Source organism: Coregonus clupeaformis, unplaced genomic scaffold (assembly GCF_020615455.1).
Source record: "Coregonus clupeaformis isolate EN_2021a unplaced genomic scaffold, ASM2061545v1 scaf1016, whole genome shotgun sequence".
NCBI classification, from domain to species: domain Eukaryota; kingdom Metazoa; phylum Chordata; class Actinopteri; order Salmoniformes; family Salmonidae; genus Coregonus; species Coregonus clupeaformis.
The window spans coordinates 110,001-125,000 of NW_025534470.1; the positions used below are offsets into that span (position 1 = coordinate 110,001).

At 50.6% G+C, this 15,000-nt stretch overlaps 1 protein-coding gene across 1 annotated transcript in view; it reads left to right on the forward strand.

Moving 5' to 3' along the window:
* The window catches only part of ern2 (endoplasmic reticulum to nucleus signaling 2), a 139,265-nt gene that overhangs the window by 76,234 nt on the left and 48,031 nt on the right, over positions 1-15,000 (forward strand). The window contains exon 15 of the mRNA XM_045217336.1: positions 6,659-6,798. Within this exon, the coding sequence (XP_045073271.1) occupies positions 6,659-6,798 (140 nt within the window). The remainder of the gene's footprint in view (positions 1-6,658; positions 6,799-15,000) is intronic.

A 15,000-nucleotide genomic window follows, 5' to 3' on the forward strand; every position in this document is an offset into this window, starting at 1 on the left:
TCAGGGTTGTCCTCTGTCCTGCCTGACTATATATACCAGGACCCTGTTACCGTGGTGATACTGTCTCTACTGCTAGGAGGATGGCTTGCCTTCGCTCTGACTTATCCACAGGTGAGTACTACAGGACAGGGTGGGATGGGAGTCAGGGTTGTCCTCTGTCCTGCCTGACTATATATACCAGGACCCTGTTACCATGGTGATACTGTCTCTACTGCTGGGAGGATGGCTTGCCTTCGCTCTGACTTATCCACAGGTGAGTACTACAGGACAGGGTGGGATGGGAGTCAGGGTTGTCCTCTGTCCTGCCTGACTATATATACCAGGACCCTGTTACCGTGGTGATACTGTCTCTACTGCTGGGAGGATGGCTTGCCTTCGCTCTGACTTATCCACAGGTGAGTACTACAGGACAGGGTGGGATGGGAGTCAGGGTTGTCCTCTGTCCTGCCTGACTATATATACCAGGACCCTGTTACCGTGGTGATACTGTCTCTACTGCTGGGAGGATGGCTTGCCTTCGCTCTGACTTATCCACAGGTGAGTACTACAGGACAGGGTGGGATGGGAGTCAGGGTTGTCCTCTGTCCTGCCTGACTATATATACCAGGACCCTGTTACCGTGGTGATACTGTCTCTACTGCTGGGAGGATGGCTTGCCTTCGCTCTGACTTATCCACAGGTGAGTACTACAGGACAGGGTGGGATGGGAGTCAGGGTTGTCCTCTGTCCTGCCTGACTATATATACCAGGACCCTGTTACCGTGGTGATACTGTCTCTACTGCTGGGAGGATGGCTTGCCTTCGCTCTGACTTATCCACAGGTGAGTACTACAGGACAGGGTGGGATGGGAGTCAGGGTTGTCCTCTGTCCTGCCTGACTATATATACCAGGACCCTGTTACCGTGGTGATACTGTCTCTACTGCTAGGAGGATGGCTTGCCTTCGCTCTGACTTATCCACAGGTGAGTACTACAGGACAGGGTGGGATGGGAGTCAGGGTTGTCCTCTGTCCTGCCTGACTATATATACCAGGACCCTGTTACCGTGGTGATACTGTCTCTACTGCTGGGAGGATGGCTTGCCTTCGCTCTGACTTATCCACAGGTGAGTACTACAGGACAGGGTGGGATGGGAGTCAGGGTTGTCCTCTGTCCTGCCTGACTATATATACCAGGACCCTGTTACCGTGGTGATACTGTCTCTACTGCTGGGAGGATGGCTTGCCTTCGCTCTGACTTATCCACAGGTGAGTACTACAGGACAGGGTGGGATGGGAGTCAGGGTTGTCCTCTGTCCTGCCTGACTATATATACCAGGACCCTGTTACCGTGGTGATACTGTCTCTACTGCTGGGAGGATGGCTTGCCTTCGCTCTGACTTATCCACAGGTGAGTACTACAGGACAGGGTGGGATGGGAGTCAGGGTTGTCCTCTGTCCTGCCTGACTATATATACCAGGACCCTGTTACCGTGGTGATACTGTCTCTACTGCTGGGAGGATGGCTTGCCTTCGCTCTGACTTATCCACAGGTGAGTACTACAGGACAGGGTGGGATGGGAGTCAGGGTTGTCCTCTGTCCTGCCTGACTATATATACCAGGACCCTGTTACCGTGGTGATACTGTCTCTACTGCTGGGAGGATGGCTTGCCTTCGCTCTGACTTATCCACAGGTGAGTACTACAGGACAGGGTGGGATGGGAGTCAGGGTTGTCCTCTGTCCTGCCTGACTATATATACCAGGACCCTGTTACCGTGGTGATACTGTCTCTACTGCTGGGAGGATGGCTTGCCTTCGCTCTGACTTATCCACAGGTGAGTACTACAGGACAGGGTGGGATGGGAGTCAGGGTTGTCCTCTGTCCTGCCTGACTATATATACCAGGACCCTGTTACCGTGGTGATACTGTCTCTACTGCTGGGAGGATGGCTTGCCTTCGCTCTGACTTATCCACAGGTGAGTACTACAGGACAGGGTGGGATGGGAGTCAGGGTTGTCCTCTGTCCTGCCTGACTATATATACCAGGACCCTGTTACCGTGGTGATACTGTCTCTACTGCTGGGAGGATGGCTTGCCTTCGCTCTGACTTATCCACAGGTGAGTACTACAGGACAGGGTGGGATGGGAGTCAGGGTTGTCCTCTGTCCTGCCTGACTATATATACCAGGACCCTGTTACCGTGGTGATACTGTCTCTACTGCTGGGAGGATGGCTTGCCTTCGCTCTGACTTATCCACAGGTGAGTACTACAGGACAGGGTGGGATGGGAGTCAGGGTTGTCCTCTGTCCTGCCTGACTATATATACCAGGACCCTGTTACCGTGGTGATACTGTCTCTACTGCTGGGAGGATGGCTTGCCTTCGCTCTGACTTATCCACAGGTGAGTACTACAGGACAGGGTGGGATGGGAGTCAGGGTTGTCCTCTGTCCTGCCTGACTATATATACCAGGACCCTGTTACCGTGGTGATACTGTCTCTACTGCTGGGAGGATGGCTTGCCTTCGCTCTGACTTATCCACAGGTGAGTACTACAGGACAGGGTGGGATGGGAGTCAGGGTTGTCCTCTGTCCTGCCTGACTATATATACCAGGACCCTGTTACCGTGGTGATACTGTCTCTACTGCTGGGAGGATGGCTTGCCTTCGCTCTGACTTATCCACAGGTGAGTACTACAGGACAGGGTGGGATGGGAGTCAGGGTTGTCCTCTGTCCTGCCTGACTATATATACCAGGACCCTGTTACCGTGGTGATACTGTCTCTACTGCTGGGAGGATGGCTTGCCTTCGCTCTGACTTATCCACAGGTGAGTACTACAGGACAGGGTGGGATGGGAGTCAGGGTTGTCCTCTGTCCTGCCTGACTATATATACCAGGACCCTGTTACCGTGGTGATACTGTCTCTACTGCTGGGAGGATGGCTTGCCTTCGCTCTGACTTATCCACAGGTGAGTACTACAGGACAGGGTGGGATGGGAGTCAGGGTTGTCCTCTGTCCTGCCTGACTATATATACCAGGACCCTGTTACCGTGGTGATACTGTCTCTACTGCTGGGAGGATGGCTTGCCTTCGCTCTGACTTATCCACAGGTGAGTACTACAGGACAGGGTGGGATGGGAGTCAGGGTTGTCCTCTGTCCTGCCTGACTATATATACCAGGACCCTGTTACCGTGGTGATACTGTCTCTACTGCTGGGAGGATGGCTTGCCTTCGCTCTGACTTATCCACAGGTGAGTACTACAGGACAGGGTGGGATGGGAGTCAGGGTTGTCCTCTGTCCTGCCTGACTATATATACCAGGACCCTGTTACCGTGGTGATACTGTCTCTACTGCTGGGAGGATGGCTTGCCTTCGCTCTGACTTATCCACAGGTGAGTACTACAGGACAGGGTGGGATGGGAGTCAGGGTTGTCCTCTGTCCTGCCTGACTATATATACCAGGACCCTGTTACCGTGGTGATACTGTCTCTACTGCTAGGAGGATGGCTTGCCTTCGCTCTGACTTATCCACAGGTGAGTACTACAGGACAGGGTGGGATGGGAGTCAGGGTTGTCCTCTGTCCTGCCTGACTATATATACCAGGACCCTGTTACCGTGGTGATACTGTCTCTACTGCTAGGGAGGATGGCTTGCCTTCGCTCTGACTTATCCACAGGTGAGTACTACAGGACAGGGTGGGATGGGAGTCAGGGTTGTCCTCTGTCCTGCCTGACTATATATACCAGGACCCTGTTACCGTGGTGATACTGTCTCTACTGCTAGGAGGAGGATGGCTTGCCTTCGCTCTGACTTATCCACAGGTGAGTACTACAGGACAGGGTGGGATGGGAGTCAGGGTTGTCCTCTGTCCTGCCTGACTATATATACCAGGACCCTGTTACCGTGGTGATACTGTCTCTACTGCTGGGAGGATGGCTTGCCTTCGCTCTGACTTATCCACAGGTGAGTACTACAGGACAGGGTGGGATGGGAGTCAGGGTTGTCCTCTGTCCTGCCTGACTATATATACCAGGACCCTGTTACCGTGGTGATACTGTCTCTACTGCTGGGAGGATGGCTTGCCTTCGCTCTGACTTATCCACAGGTGAGTACTACAGGACAGGGTGGGATGGGAGTCAGGGTTGTCCTCTGTCCTGCCTGACTATATATACCAGGACCCTGTTACCGTGGTGATACTGTCTCTACTGCTAGGAGGATGGCTTGCCTTCGCTCTGACTTATCCACAGGTGAGTACTACAGGACAGGGTGGGATGGGAGTCAGGGTTGTCCTCTGTCCTGCCTGACTATATATACCAGGACCCTGTTACCGTGGTGATACTGTCTCTACTGCTGGGAGGATGGCTTGCCTTCGCTCTGACTTATCCACAGGTGAGTACTACAGGACAGGGTGGGATGGGAGTCAGGGTTGTCCTCTGTCCTGCCTGACTATATATACCAGGACCCTGTTACCGTGGTGATACTGTCTCTACTGCTGGGAGGATGGCTTGCCTTCGCTCTGACTTATCCACAGGTGAGTACTACAGGACAGGGTGGGATGGGAGTCAGGGTTGTCCTCTGTCCTGCCTGACTATATATACCAGGACCCTGTTACCGTGGTGATACTGTCTCTACTGCTGGGAGGATGGCTTGCCTTCGCTCTGACTTATCCACAGGTGAGTACTACAGGACAGGGTGGGATGGGAGTCAGGGTTGTCCTCTGTCCTGCCTGACTATATATACCAGGACCCTGTTACCGTGGTGATACTGTCTCTACTGCTGGGAGGATGGCTTGCCTTCGCTCTGACTTATCCACAGGTGAGTACTACAGGACAGGGTGGGATGGGAGTCAGGGTTGTCCTCTGTCCTGCCTGACTATATATACCAGGACCCTGTTACCGTGGTGATACTGTCTCTACTGCTGGGAGGATGGCTTGCCTTCGCTCTGACTTATCCACAGGTGAGTACTACAGGACAGGGTGGGATGGGAGTCAGGGTTGTCCTCTGTCCTGCCTGACTATATATACCAGGACCCTGTTACCGTGGTGATACTGTCTCTACTGCTGGGAGGATGGCTTGCCTTCGCTCTGACTTATCCACAGGTGAGTACTACAGGACAGGGTGGGATGGGAGTCAGGGTTGTCCTCTGTCCTGCCTGACTATATATACCAGGACCCTGTTACCGTGGTGATACTGTCTCTACTGCTAGGAGGATGGCTTGCCTTCGCTCTGACTTATCCACAGGTGAGTACTACAGGACAGGGTGGGATGGGAGTCAGGGTTGTCCTCTGTCCTGCCTGACTATATATACCAGGACCCTGTTACCGTGGTGATACTGTCTCTACTGCTAGGAGGATGGCTTGCCTTCGCTCTGACTTATCCACAGGTGAGTACTACAGGACAGGGTGGGATGGGAGTCAGGGTTGTCCTCTGTCCTGCCTGACTATATATACCAGGACCCTGTTACCGTGGTGATACTGTCTCTACTGCTGGGAGGATGGCTTGCCTTCGCTCTGACTTATCCACAGGTGAGTACTACAGGACAGGGTGGGATGGGAGTCAGGGTTGTCCTCTGTCCTGCCTGACTATATATACCAGGACCCTGTTACCGTGGTGATACTGTCTCTACTGCTGGGAGGAGGATGGCTTGCCTTCGCTCTGACTTATCCACAGGTGAGTACTACAGGACAGGGTGGGATGGGAGTCAGGGTTGTCCTCTGTCCTGCCTGACTATATATACCAGGACCCTGTTACCGTGGTGATACTGTCTCTACTGCTAGGAGGATGGCTTGCCTTCGCTCTGACTTATCCACAGGTGAGTACTACAGGACAGGGTGGGATGGGAGTCAGGGTTGTCCTCTGTCCTGCCTGACTATATATACCAGGACCCTGTTACCGTGGTGATACTGTCTCTACTGCTGGGAGGATGGCTTGCCTTCGCTCTGACTTATCCACAGGTGAGTACTACAGGACAGGGTGGGATGGGAGTCAGGGTTGTCCTCTGTCCTGCCTGACTATATATACCAGGACCCTGTTACCGTGGTGATACTGTCTCTACTGCTGGGAGGAGGATGGCTTGCCTTCGCTCTGACTTATCCACAGGTGAGTACTACAGGACAGGGTGGGATGGGAGTCAGGGTTGTCCTCTGTCCTGCCTGACTATATATACCAGGACCCTGTTACCGTGGTGATACTGTCTCTACTGCTGGGAGGATGGCTTGCCTTCGCTCTGACTTATCCACAGGTGAGTACTACAGGACAGGGTGGGATGGGAGTCAGGGTTGTCCTCTGTCCTGCCTGACTATATATACCAGGACCCTGTTACCGTGGTGATACTGTCTCTACTGCTGGGAGGATGGCTTGCCTTCGCTCTGACTTATCCACAGGTGAGTACTACAGGACAGGGTGGGATGGGAGTCAGGGTTGTCCTCTGTCCTGCCTGACTATATATACCAGGACCCTGTTACCGTGGTGATACTGTCTCTACTGCTGGGAGGATGGCTTGCCTTCGCTCTGACTTATCCACAGGTGAGTACTACAGGACAGGGTGGGATGGGAGTCAGGGTTGTCCTCTGTCCTGCCTGACTATATATACCAGGACCCTGTTACCGTGGTGATACTGTCTCTACTGCTGGGAGGATGGCTTGCCTTCGCTCTGACTTATCCACAGGTGAGTACTACAGGACAGGGTGGGATGGGAGTCAGGGTTGTCCTCTGTCCTGCCTGACTATATATACCAGGACCCTGTTACCGTGGTGATACTGTCTCTACTGCTGGGAGGAGGATGGCTTGCCTTCGCTCTGACTTATCCACAGGTGAGTACTACAGGACAGGGTGGGATGGGAGTCAGGGTTGTCCTCTGTCCTGCCTGACTATATATACCAGGACCCTGTTACCGTGGTGATACTGTCTCTACTGCTGGGAGGATGGCTTGCCTTCGCTCTGACTTATCCACAGGTGAGTACTACAGGACAGGGTGGGATGGGAGTCAGGGTTGTCCTCTGTCCTGCCTGACTATATATACCAGGACCCTGTTACCGTGGTGATACTGTCTCTACTGCTGGGAGGATGGCTTGCCTTCGCTCTGACTTATCCACAGGTGAGTACTACAGGACAGGGTGGGATGGGAGTCAGGGTTGTCCTCTGTCCTGCCTGACTATATATACCAGGACCCTGTTACCGTGGTGATACTGTCTCTACTGCTGGGAGGATGGCTTGCCTTCGCTCTGACTTATCCACAGGTGAGTACTACAGGACAGGGTGGGATGGGAGTCAGGGTTGTCCTCTGTCCTGCCTGACATATATACCAGGACCCTGTTACCGTGGTGATACTGTCTCTACTGCTAGGGAGGATGGCTTGCCTTCGCTCTGACTTATCCACAGGTGAGTACTACAGGACAGGGTGGGATGGGAGTCAGGGTTGTCCTCTGTCCTGCCTGACTATATATACCAGGACCCTGTTACCGTGGTGATACTGTCTCTACTGCTGGGAGGATGGCTTGCCTTCGCTCTGACTTATCCACAGGTGAGTACTACAGGACAGGGTGGGATGGGAGTCAGGGTTGTCCTCTGTCCTGCCTGACTATATATACCAGGACCCTGTTACCGTGGTGATACTGTCTCTACTGCTGGGAGGATGGCTTGCCTTCGCTCTGACTTATCCACAGGTGAGTACTACAGGACAGGGTGGGATGGGAGTCAGGGTTGTCCTCTGTCCTGCCTGACTATATATACCAGGACCCTGTTACCGTGGTGATACTGTCTCTACTGCTGGGAGGATGGCTTGCCTTCGCTCTGACTTATCCACAGGTGAGTACTACAGGACAGGGTGGGATGTGAGTCAGGGTTGTCCTCTGTCCTGCCTGACTATATATACCAGGACCCTGTTACCGTGGTGATACTGTCTCTACTGCTGGGAGGATGGCTTGCCTTCGCTCTGACTTATCCACAGGTGAGTACTACAGGACAGGGTGGGATGGGAGTCAGGGTTGTCCTCTGTCCTGCCTGACTATATATACCAGGACCCTGTTACCGTGGTGATACTGTCTCTACTGCTGGGAGGATGGCTTGCCTTCGCTCTGACTTATCCACAGGTGAGTACTACAGGACAGGGTGGGATGGGAGTCAGGGTTGTCCTCTGTCCTGCCTGACTATATATACCAGGACCCTGTTACCGTGGTGATACTGTCAGGGTTTTCCCAGAGGACAATGTGACCGGCAAGATTTTTAATTTACCGGACGTTTGAGAAATGTAACAGACTCGTATGCATTAGGGTGCGCAACCCACCCCCCCGGTGCTCGGAATGACAGAAATCACATTTAGATGATGGTGATTCATCTTAACAGAATAGAAATTAGCCTGTAAAGCTGTAATACAATTAAGTAGAATTATGTTATTTTACCAACGTGACAGGTTTTATTGAAAAGTAAAACATTGCCCGTTGTATCTTCATTACATTTACATTTACATTTTAGTCATTTAGCAGACGCTCTTATCCAGAGCGACTTACAGTTTAGTGAATACATATTTTTATTATTTTTTATACTGGCCCCCCGTGGGAATCGAACCCACAACCCTGGCGTTGCAAACGCCATGCTCTATCAACTGAGCTACATCCCTGCCGGCCATTCCCTCCCCTACCCTGGACGACGCTGGGCCAATTGTGCGCCGCCCATGAGTCTCCCGGTCGCGGCCGGCTGCGACAGAGCCTGGATTCGAACCAGGATCTAGTGGCACAGTTAGCACTGCAATACAGCGCCTTAGACCACTGCGCCACTCAGGAGTCATCCCTGCTATGAATCATAAATGGAAGAAATAAAACTTTTTAAAAATCATTCAGGCTAGAAGAACAAGTCTCCTGCGCAGTAATAAAACACAGTAGCAAAATATTATATTGTTATGATAGAACAGGTCTGTCGCACATTCTATCTGTGGGAACATTTTAATGGGTAAATAACAAAACATGTTGAAGACAAAATGGCAAATCTGACCATAACTCTATCCTCCTGATTCCTGCTTATAAGCAAAAACTAAAGCAGGAAGCACCAGTGACTCGGTTAATAAGGAAGTGGTCAGATGACGCAGATGCTAAGCTACAGGACTGTTTTGCTAGCACAGACTGGAACACGTTCTGGGATTCTTCAGATAGCATTGAGGAGTACACCACATCAGTCACTGGCTTCATCAATAAGTGCTTCGATGACGTCGTCCCCACAGTGACCGTGTAGCTCAGTTGGTAGAGCATGGCGCTTGCAACGCCAGGGTTGTGGGTTCGATTCCCACGGGGGGCCAGTATGAAAAAAGATGTATGCACTCACTAACTGTAAGTTGCTCTGGATAAGAGTGTCTGCTAAATGACTAAAATGTAAATGACCGTACGTACATATTCCAACCAGAAGCCATGGATTACAGGCAACATCCGCACCGACCTAAAGGCTAGAGCTGCCGCTTTCAAGGAGTGGGACTCTACCCGGATGCTTATAAGAAATCCCGCTACGCCCTCCGACGAACCATCTAACAGGCAAAGTGTCAAGACAGGACTAACATTGAATCCTACTACACCGGCTCTGACGCACGTGGGATGTGGCAGGGCTTGCAAACTATTATGGACTACAAAGGGAAACCCAGCTGCGAGCTGCCCAGTGACGTGAGCCTACCAGACGAGCTAAATGCCTTCTTTGCTCGCTTCGAGGCAAGCAACACTGAAGCATGCATGAGCTGTTCAGGACGACTGTGTGATCATGCTCTCCGTAGCCGATGTGAGTAAGATCTTTAAACAGGTCAACATTCACAAGGCCGCAGGGCCAGATGCATTACCACTGACCAACTGGCAAATGTCTTCACTGACATTTTCAACATGTCCCTGACCGAGTCTGTAATACCTACATGTTTCAAGCAGACCACCATAGTCCCCGTGCCCAAGGACACTAAGATAACCTGCCTAAATGACTACCGACCCGTAGCACTGACGTCTGTAGACATGAAGTACTTTGAAAGACTGGTCATGGCTCACATCAACACCATTATCCCAGAAACCCTAGACCCACTACAATTCGCATACCGCCCCAACAGATCCACAGATGATGCAATCTCTATTGCACTCCACACTGCCCTTTCCCACCTGGACAAAATGACCACCTACGTGAGAATGCTATTCATTGACTACAGCTCAGCGTTCAACACCATAGTGCCCTCAAAGCTCATCACTAAGCTAAGGACCCTGGGACTAAACATCTCCCTCTGCAACTGGATCCTGGACTTCCTGACTGGCCGCCCCCAGGTGGTAAGGGTAGGTAACAACACATCTGCCACACTGATCCTCAACACGGGGGCCCCTCAGGGGTGCGTGCTCAGTCCCCTCCTGTACTCCCTGTTCACCCATGACTGCATGGCCAGGCACGACTCCAACACCATCATTAAGTTTGCCGACGACACAACAGTGGTAGGCCTGATCACCGACAACGATGAGAAGCCTATAGTGAGGAAGTCAGAGACCTGGCAGTGTGGTGCCAGGACAACAACCTCTCCCTCAATGTGAGCAAGACAAAGGACCTGATCGTGGACTACAGGAAAACGAGGACTGAGCACGTCCCCATTCTCATCGACGGGGCTGTAGTGGAACAGGTTGAGAGCTTCAAGTTCCTTGGTGTCCACATCACCAACGAACTATCATGGTCCAAACACACCAAGACAGTCGTGAAGAGCGAACGACAAAGCCTATTCCCCCTCAGGAGACTGACAAGATTTGGCATGGGTCCTCAGATCCTCAAAAAGTTATACAGCTGCACCATTGAGAGCATCCTGACTGGTTGCATCACAGCTCGGTATGGCAACTGTTCGGCCTCAATGTTCCCTCTAAGAATTGACAGGCCGCACAGAGACGTAAGAGATGGAACTTCACTGAGTTCGCCCCATACGTTTGCACTATATACAGTGCATTTGGAAAGTGTTCAGACCCCTTGACTTTTTCCACATTTTGTTACGTTACAGCCTTATTCTAAAATGGATTTAAAAAAATTTTTTACTCATCAGTCTACACACAATACCCCAAAATGACAAAGCGAAAACAGGTTTTCGACATTTTTGTAAATTTATAAAAAAAGAAAAACTGAAATATAACATTTACATAAGTATTCAGACCCTTTACTCAGTACTTTGTTGAAGCACTTTTGGAAGTGATTACAGCCTTGAGTCTTCTTGGGTATGACGCTACAAGCTTGGCACACCTGTCTTTGGGGAGTTTCTCCCATTCTTCTCTGCAGATCCTCTCAAGCTCTGTCAGGTTGGATGGGGAGCGTCGCTGCACAGCTATTTTCAGGTCTCTCCAGAGATTCATTGGGGTTCAAGTCCGGCCTCTGGCTGGGCCACTCAAGGACATTAAGAGACTTGTCCCGAAGCCACTCCTGCGTTGTCTTGGCTGTGTGCTTAGGGTCATTGTCCTGTTGGAAGGTGAACCTTCGACCCAGTCTGAGGTCCTGAGCGCTCTGGAGCAGGTTTTCATCAAGGATCTCTCTGTACTTTGCCCCGGTTATCTTTCCCTCGATCCTGACTAGTCTCCCAGTCCCTGCCGTTGAAAAACATCCCCACAGCATGATATTGCCACCCCCATGATTCACCGTAAGGATTGTGCCAGGTTTCTTCCAGATGTGACGCTTGGCATTCAGGCCAAAGAATTCAATCTTGGTTTCATCAGACCAGAGAATCTTATTTCTCATGTTCTGAGAGTCCTTTAGGTGCCTTTTGGCAAACTCCAAGCGGGCTGTCATGTGCCTTTTACTGAGGAGTGGCTTCTGTCTGGCCACTCTACCATAAAGGCCTGATGGGTGGAGTGCTGCAGAGATGGTTGTCCTTTCCGGAAGGTTCTCCCATCTCCACAGAGGAGCTCTTGGGTTCTGCCTGACCAAGGCCCTTCTCCCCCAATTGCTCAGTTTGGCTGGGCGGCCAGCTCTAGGAAGAGTCTTGGTACCCTTCCCAGATCTGTGCCTAGACACAATCCTGTCTCTGAGCTCTACGGACAATTCCTTCGACCTCATGGCTTGGTTTTTGCTCTGACATTCACTGTCAATTGTGGGACCATATATAGACAGGTGTGTGGCTTTCCAAATCATGTCCAATCAATTGAATTTACCACAGGTGGACTCCAATCAAATTGCAGAAACCAGTGGCGGTCATTGCTGTTTAAGATGAGGGAGGACTCTTTTTCTTCATGAGCAAGGCCTTATTTCTATTACAGCATATTGGATGACTGTCATGCAGTCATGGGTGAACAAAGAGTACAGGAGGGGGCTGAGCACGCACCCTTGTGGGGCCCCTGTATTGAGGATCAGCGAAGTGGAGGTGTTGTTTCCTACCTGTTTCCTACCTTCACCATCATTAATGATGAGCTTGGAGGGTACTATGGTGTTGAAGGCTGAGCTATAGTCAATGAACAGCATTCTGACGTAGGTATTCCCCTCTGTCCAGATGGGATAGGGCAGTGCGATGGCGATTGCATCATCTGTGGAGCTATTGGGGCGGTAAGCAAATTGCAGTGGGTCTCGGGTGTCAGGTAAGGTGGAGGTGATATGATCCTTGACTAGTCTCTCAAAGCACTTAATGATGACAGAAGTGAGTGCTACGTGGCGATAGTCATTTAGTTCAGTTACCTTTGCTTTCTTGGGTACAGGAACAGTGGTGGACATCTTGAAGCAAGTGGGGACAGCAGACTGGGATAGGGAGAGATTGAATATGTCCGCAAACACTCCAGCCAGCTGGTCTGCACATGCTCTGAGGACGCGGCTAGGGATGCCGTCTGGGCCGGCAGCCTTGCGAGGGTTAATACACTTAAATGCCTTACTCACGTTGGCCACGGACAACGAGAGCCCACAGTCCTTGGGAGTGGGCCGTGTCGGTGGCACTGTGTTATCCTCAAAACGGGTGAAGAAGGTGATTAGCTTGTCTGGGAGCAAGACGTCGGTGTCTGCGACGTGGCTGGTTTTCCTGTAATCCGTGATTGTCTGTAGACCCTGCCACATACGTCTCGTGTCTGAGCCGTTGAATTGCGATTCCACTTTGTCTCTGTACTGATGTTTTGTCTGTTTGATTGCATTACGGAGGGAATAACTACACTGTTTGTATTCAACCATATTCCCAGTCACCATGGTTAAATGCGGTGGTTCGTGCTTTTAGTTTTGCGCGAATGCTGCCATCTATCCACGGTTTCTGGTTTGGGTAGGTTTTAAAAGTCACCGTGGGAACAACATCCCCTATACACTTCCTGATGAACTCAGTCACCGTGTCTGTGTAAACGTCAATGTTATTCTTAGAGGCTACCCGGGACATATCCCAGTCCGCGTGATCAAAACAATCTTGAAGCATGGATTCGATTGGTCAGATCAGCGTTGACTAGACCTTAGCACGGGTACTTCCTGTTTGAGTTTCTGCCTATAGGAAGGGAGGAGCAAAATGGAGTCGTGATCTGATTTGCCGAAGGGAGGGCGGGGGAGGGCCTTGTAGGCATCCCGAAAGGGGGAGTAGCAGTGATCTAGTGTTTTCCCTAAGCGAGTACTAGTCAATGTGTTGATAGAACTTCGGTAGCGTTTTCCTCAAATTTGCTTTGTTAAAATCCCCAGCTTCAATAAAACTCGGCCTCAGGATATGGGGTTTCCAGTTTGCATAAAGTCCAGTGTAGTTCCTTGAGGGCCTTCGTGGTATCGGCTTGAGGGGGAATATACACGGCTGTGACTATAACTGAAGAGAATTCTCTTGGGAGGTAATACGGTCGGCATTTGATTGTGAGGTATTCTAGGTCGGGGGAACAAAAGGACTTGAGTTTCTGTATGTTATCACAATCATACCATGAGTAGTTAATCATGAAACATACACCACCGCCTTTCTTCTTCGCGGAGAAGAGTTCTTTATTCCTGTCTGCGTAATGTACTGACAACCCAGCGGGCGGGGACAGTATATCCGGAGAGAGCCATGATTCCGTGAAACAGAGTATGTTACAGTCCCTGATGTCTCTCTGGAAGGAGATCCTCGCCCTGAGCTCGTCTACTTTATTGTCCAGAGACTGTACATTAGCGAGTAATATACTCGGAAGCGGTGGATGGTGTGCCCGCCTCCTGAGTCGGACTAGAAGTTCACTCCGAATACCTCTTCTCCGCCGGCGGCGTCTTGGAGCAGCCTCTGGGAAAAGTTCAATTGCCGTGGGTGGTACGAACATAGGATCCAATTCGGGAAAGTCGTAATTCCTGGTCTTAATGCTGGTGAGTTACTGCCGCTCTGAAATCCAAAAGTTATTTCCAGCTGTTTGTAATAACACAAAAAAACGTTCTGGGCTGATAATGTAAGAAATAACACACACAAAAAAAAAAATACTGCAAAGTTGCTTAGCTGCTGCTGTTTAAAGGTACAGTCAACTTAGTGTATGTAAACTTCTGACCCACTGGAATTGTGATACAGTGAATTATAAGTGAAATAATCTGTCTGTAAACAGTTGTTGGAAAAATTACTTGTGTCACGCACAAAGTAGATGTCCTAACCAACTTGCCAAAACTATTTGTTAACAAGAAATGTGCGTAGTGGTTGAAAAACGAATTTTAATGACTCCAACCTAAGTGTATGTAAACTTACGTCTTCAACTGTAGGTGCACACAGGTCGAGAGACACATTTGAGGTGACATTCAGTGACACATGGACAGACAGTGACACGTTCAATATCGCCTTGCACACTCTTGCCTGCATCTAGCTGATCTAGGATGTAATCATTAGTCCAACAGTTGCAAACAAGAGTTTCTATTGGACAAATTCAGGTTTGTTTATCCCCATTTTGTTCCGTTTTCTTCCGTTTTAAGAAACGTTTTTCAACAGAATTGGCAGAATGAATAGACCCCTGATCAGGCGTAAACACACAGCCACGTTCTCCTCCTTCCAACAGAATCGGCAGAATGAATAGACCCCTGATCAGGCGTAAACACACAGCCACGTTCTCCTCCTTCCAACAGAATCGGCAGAATGAATAGACCCCTGATCAGGC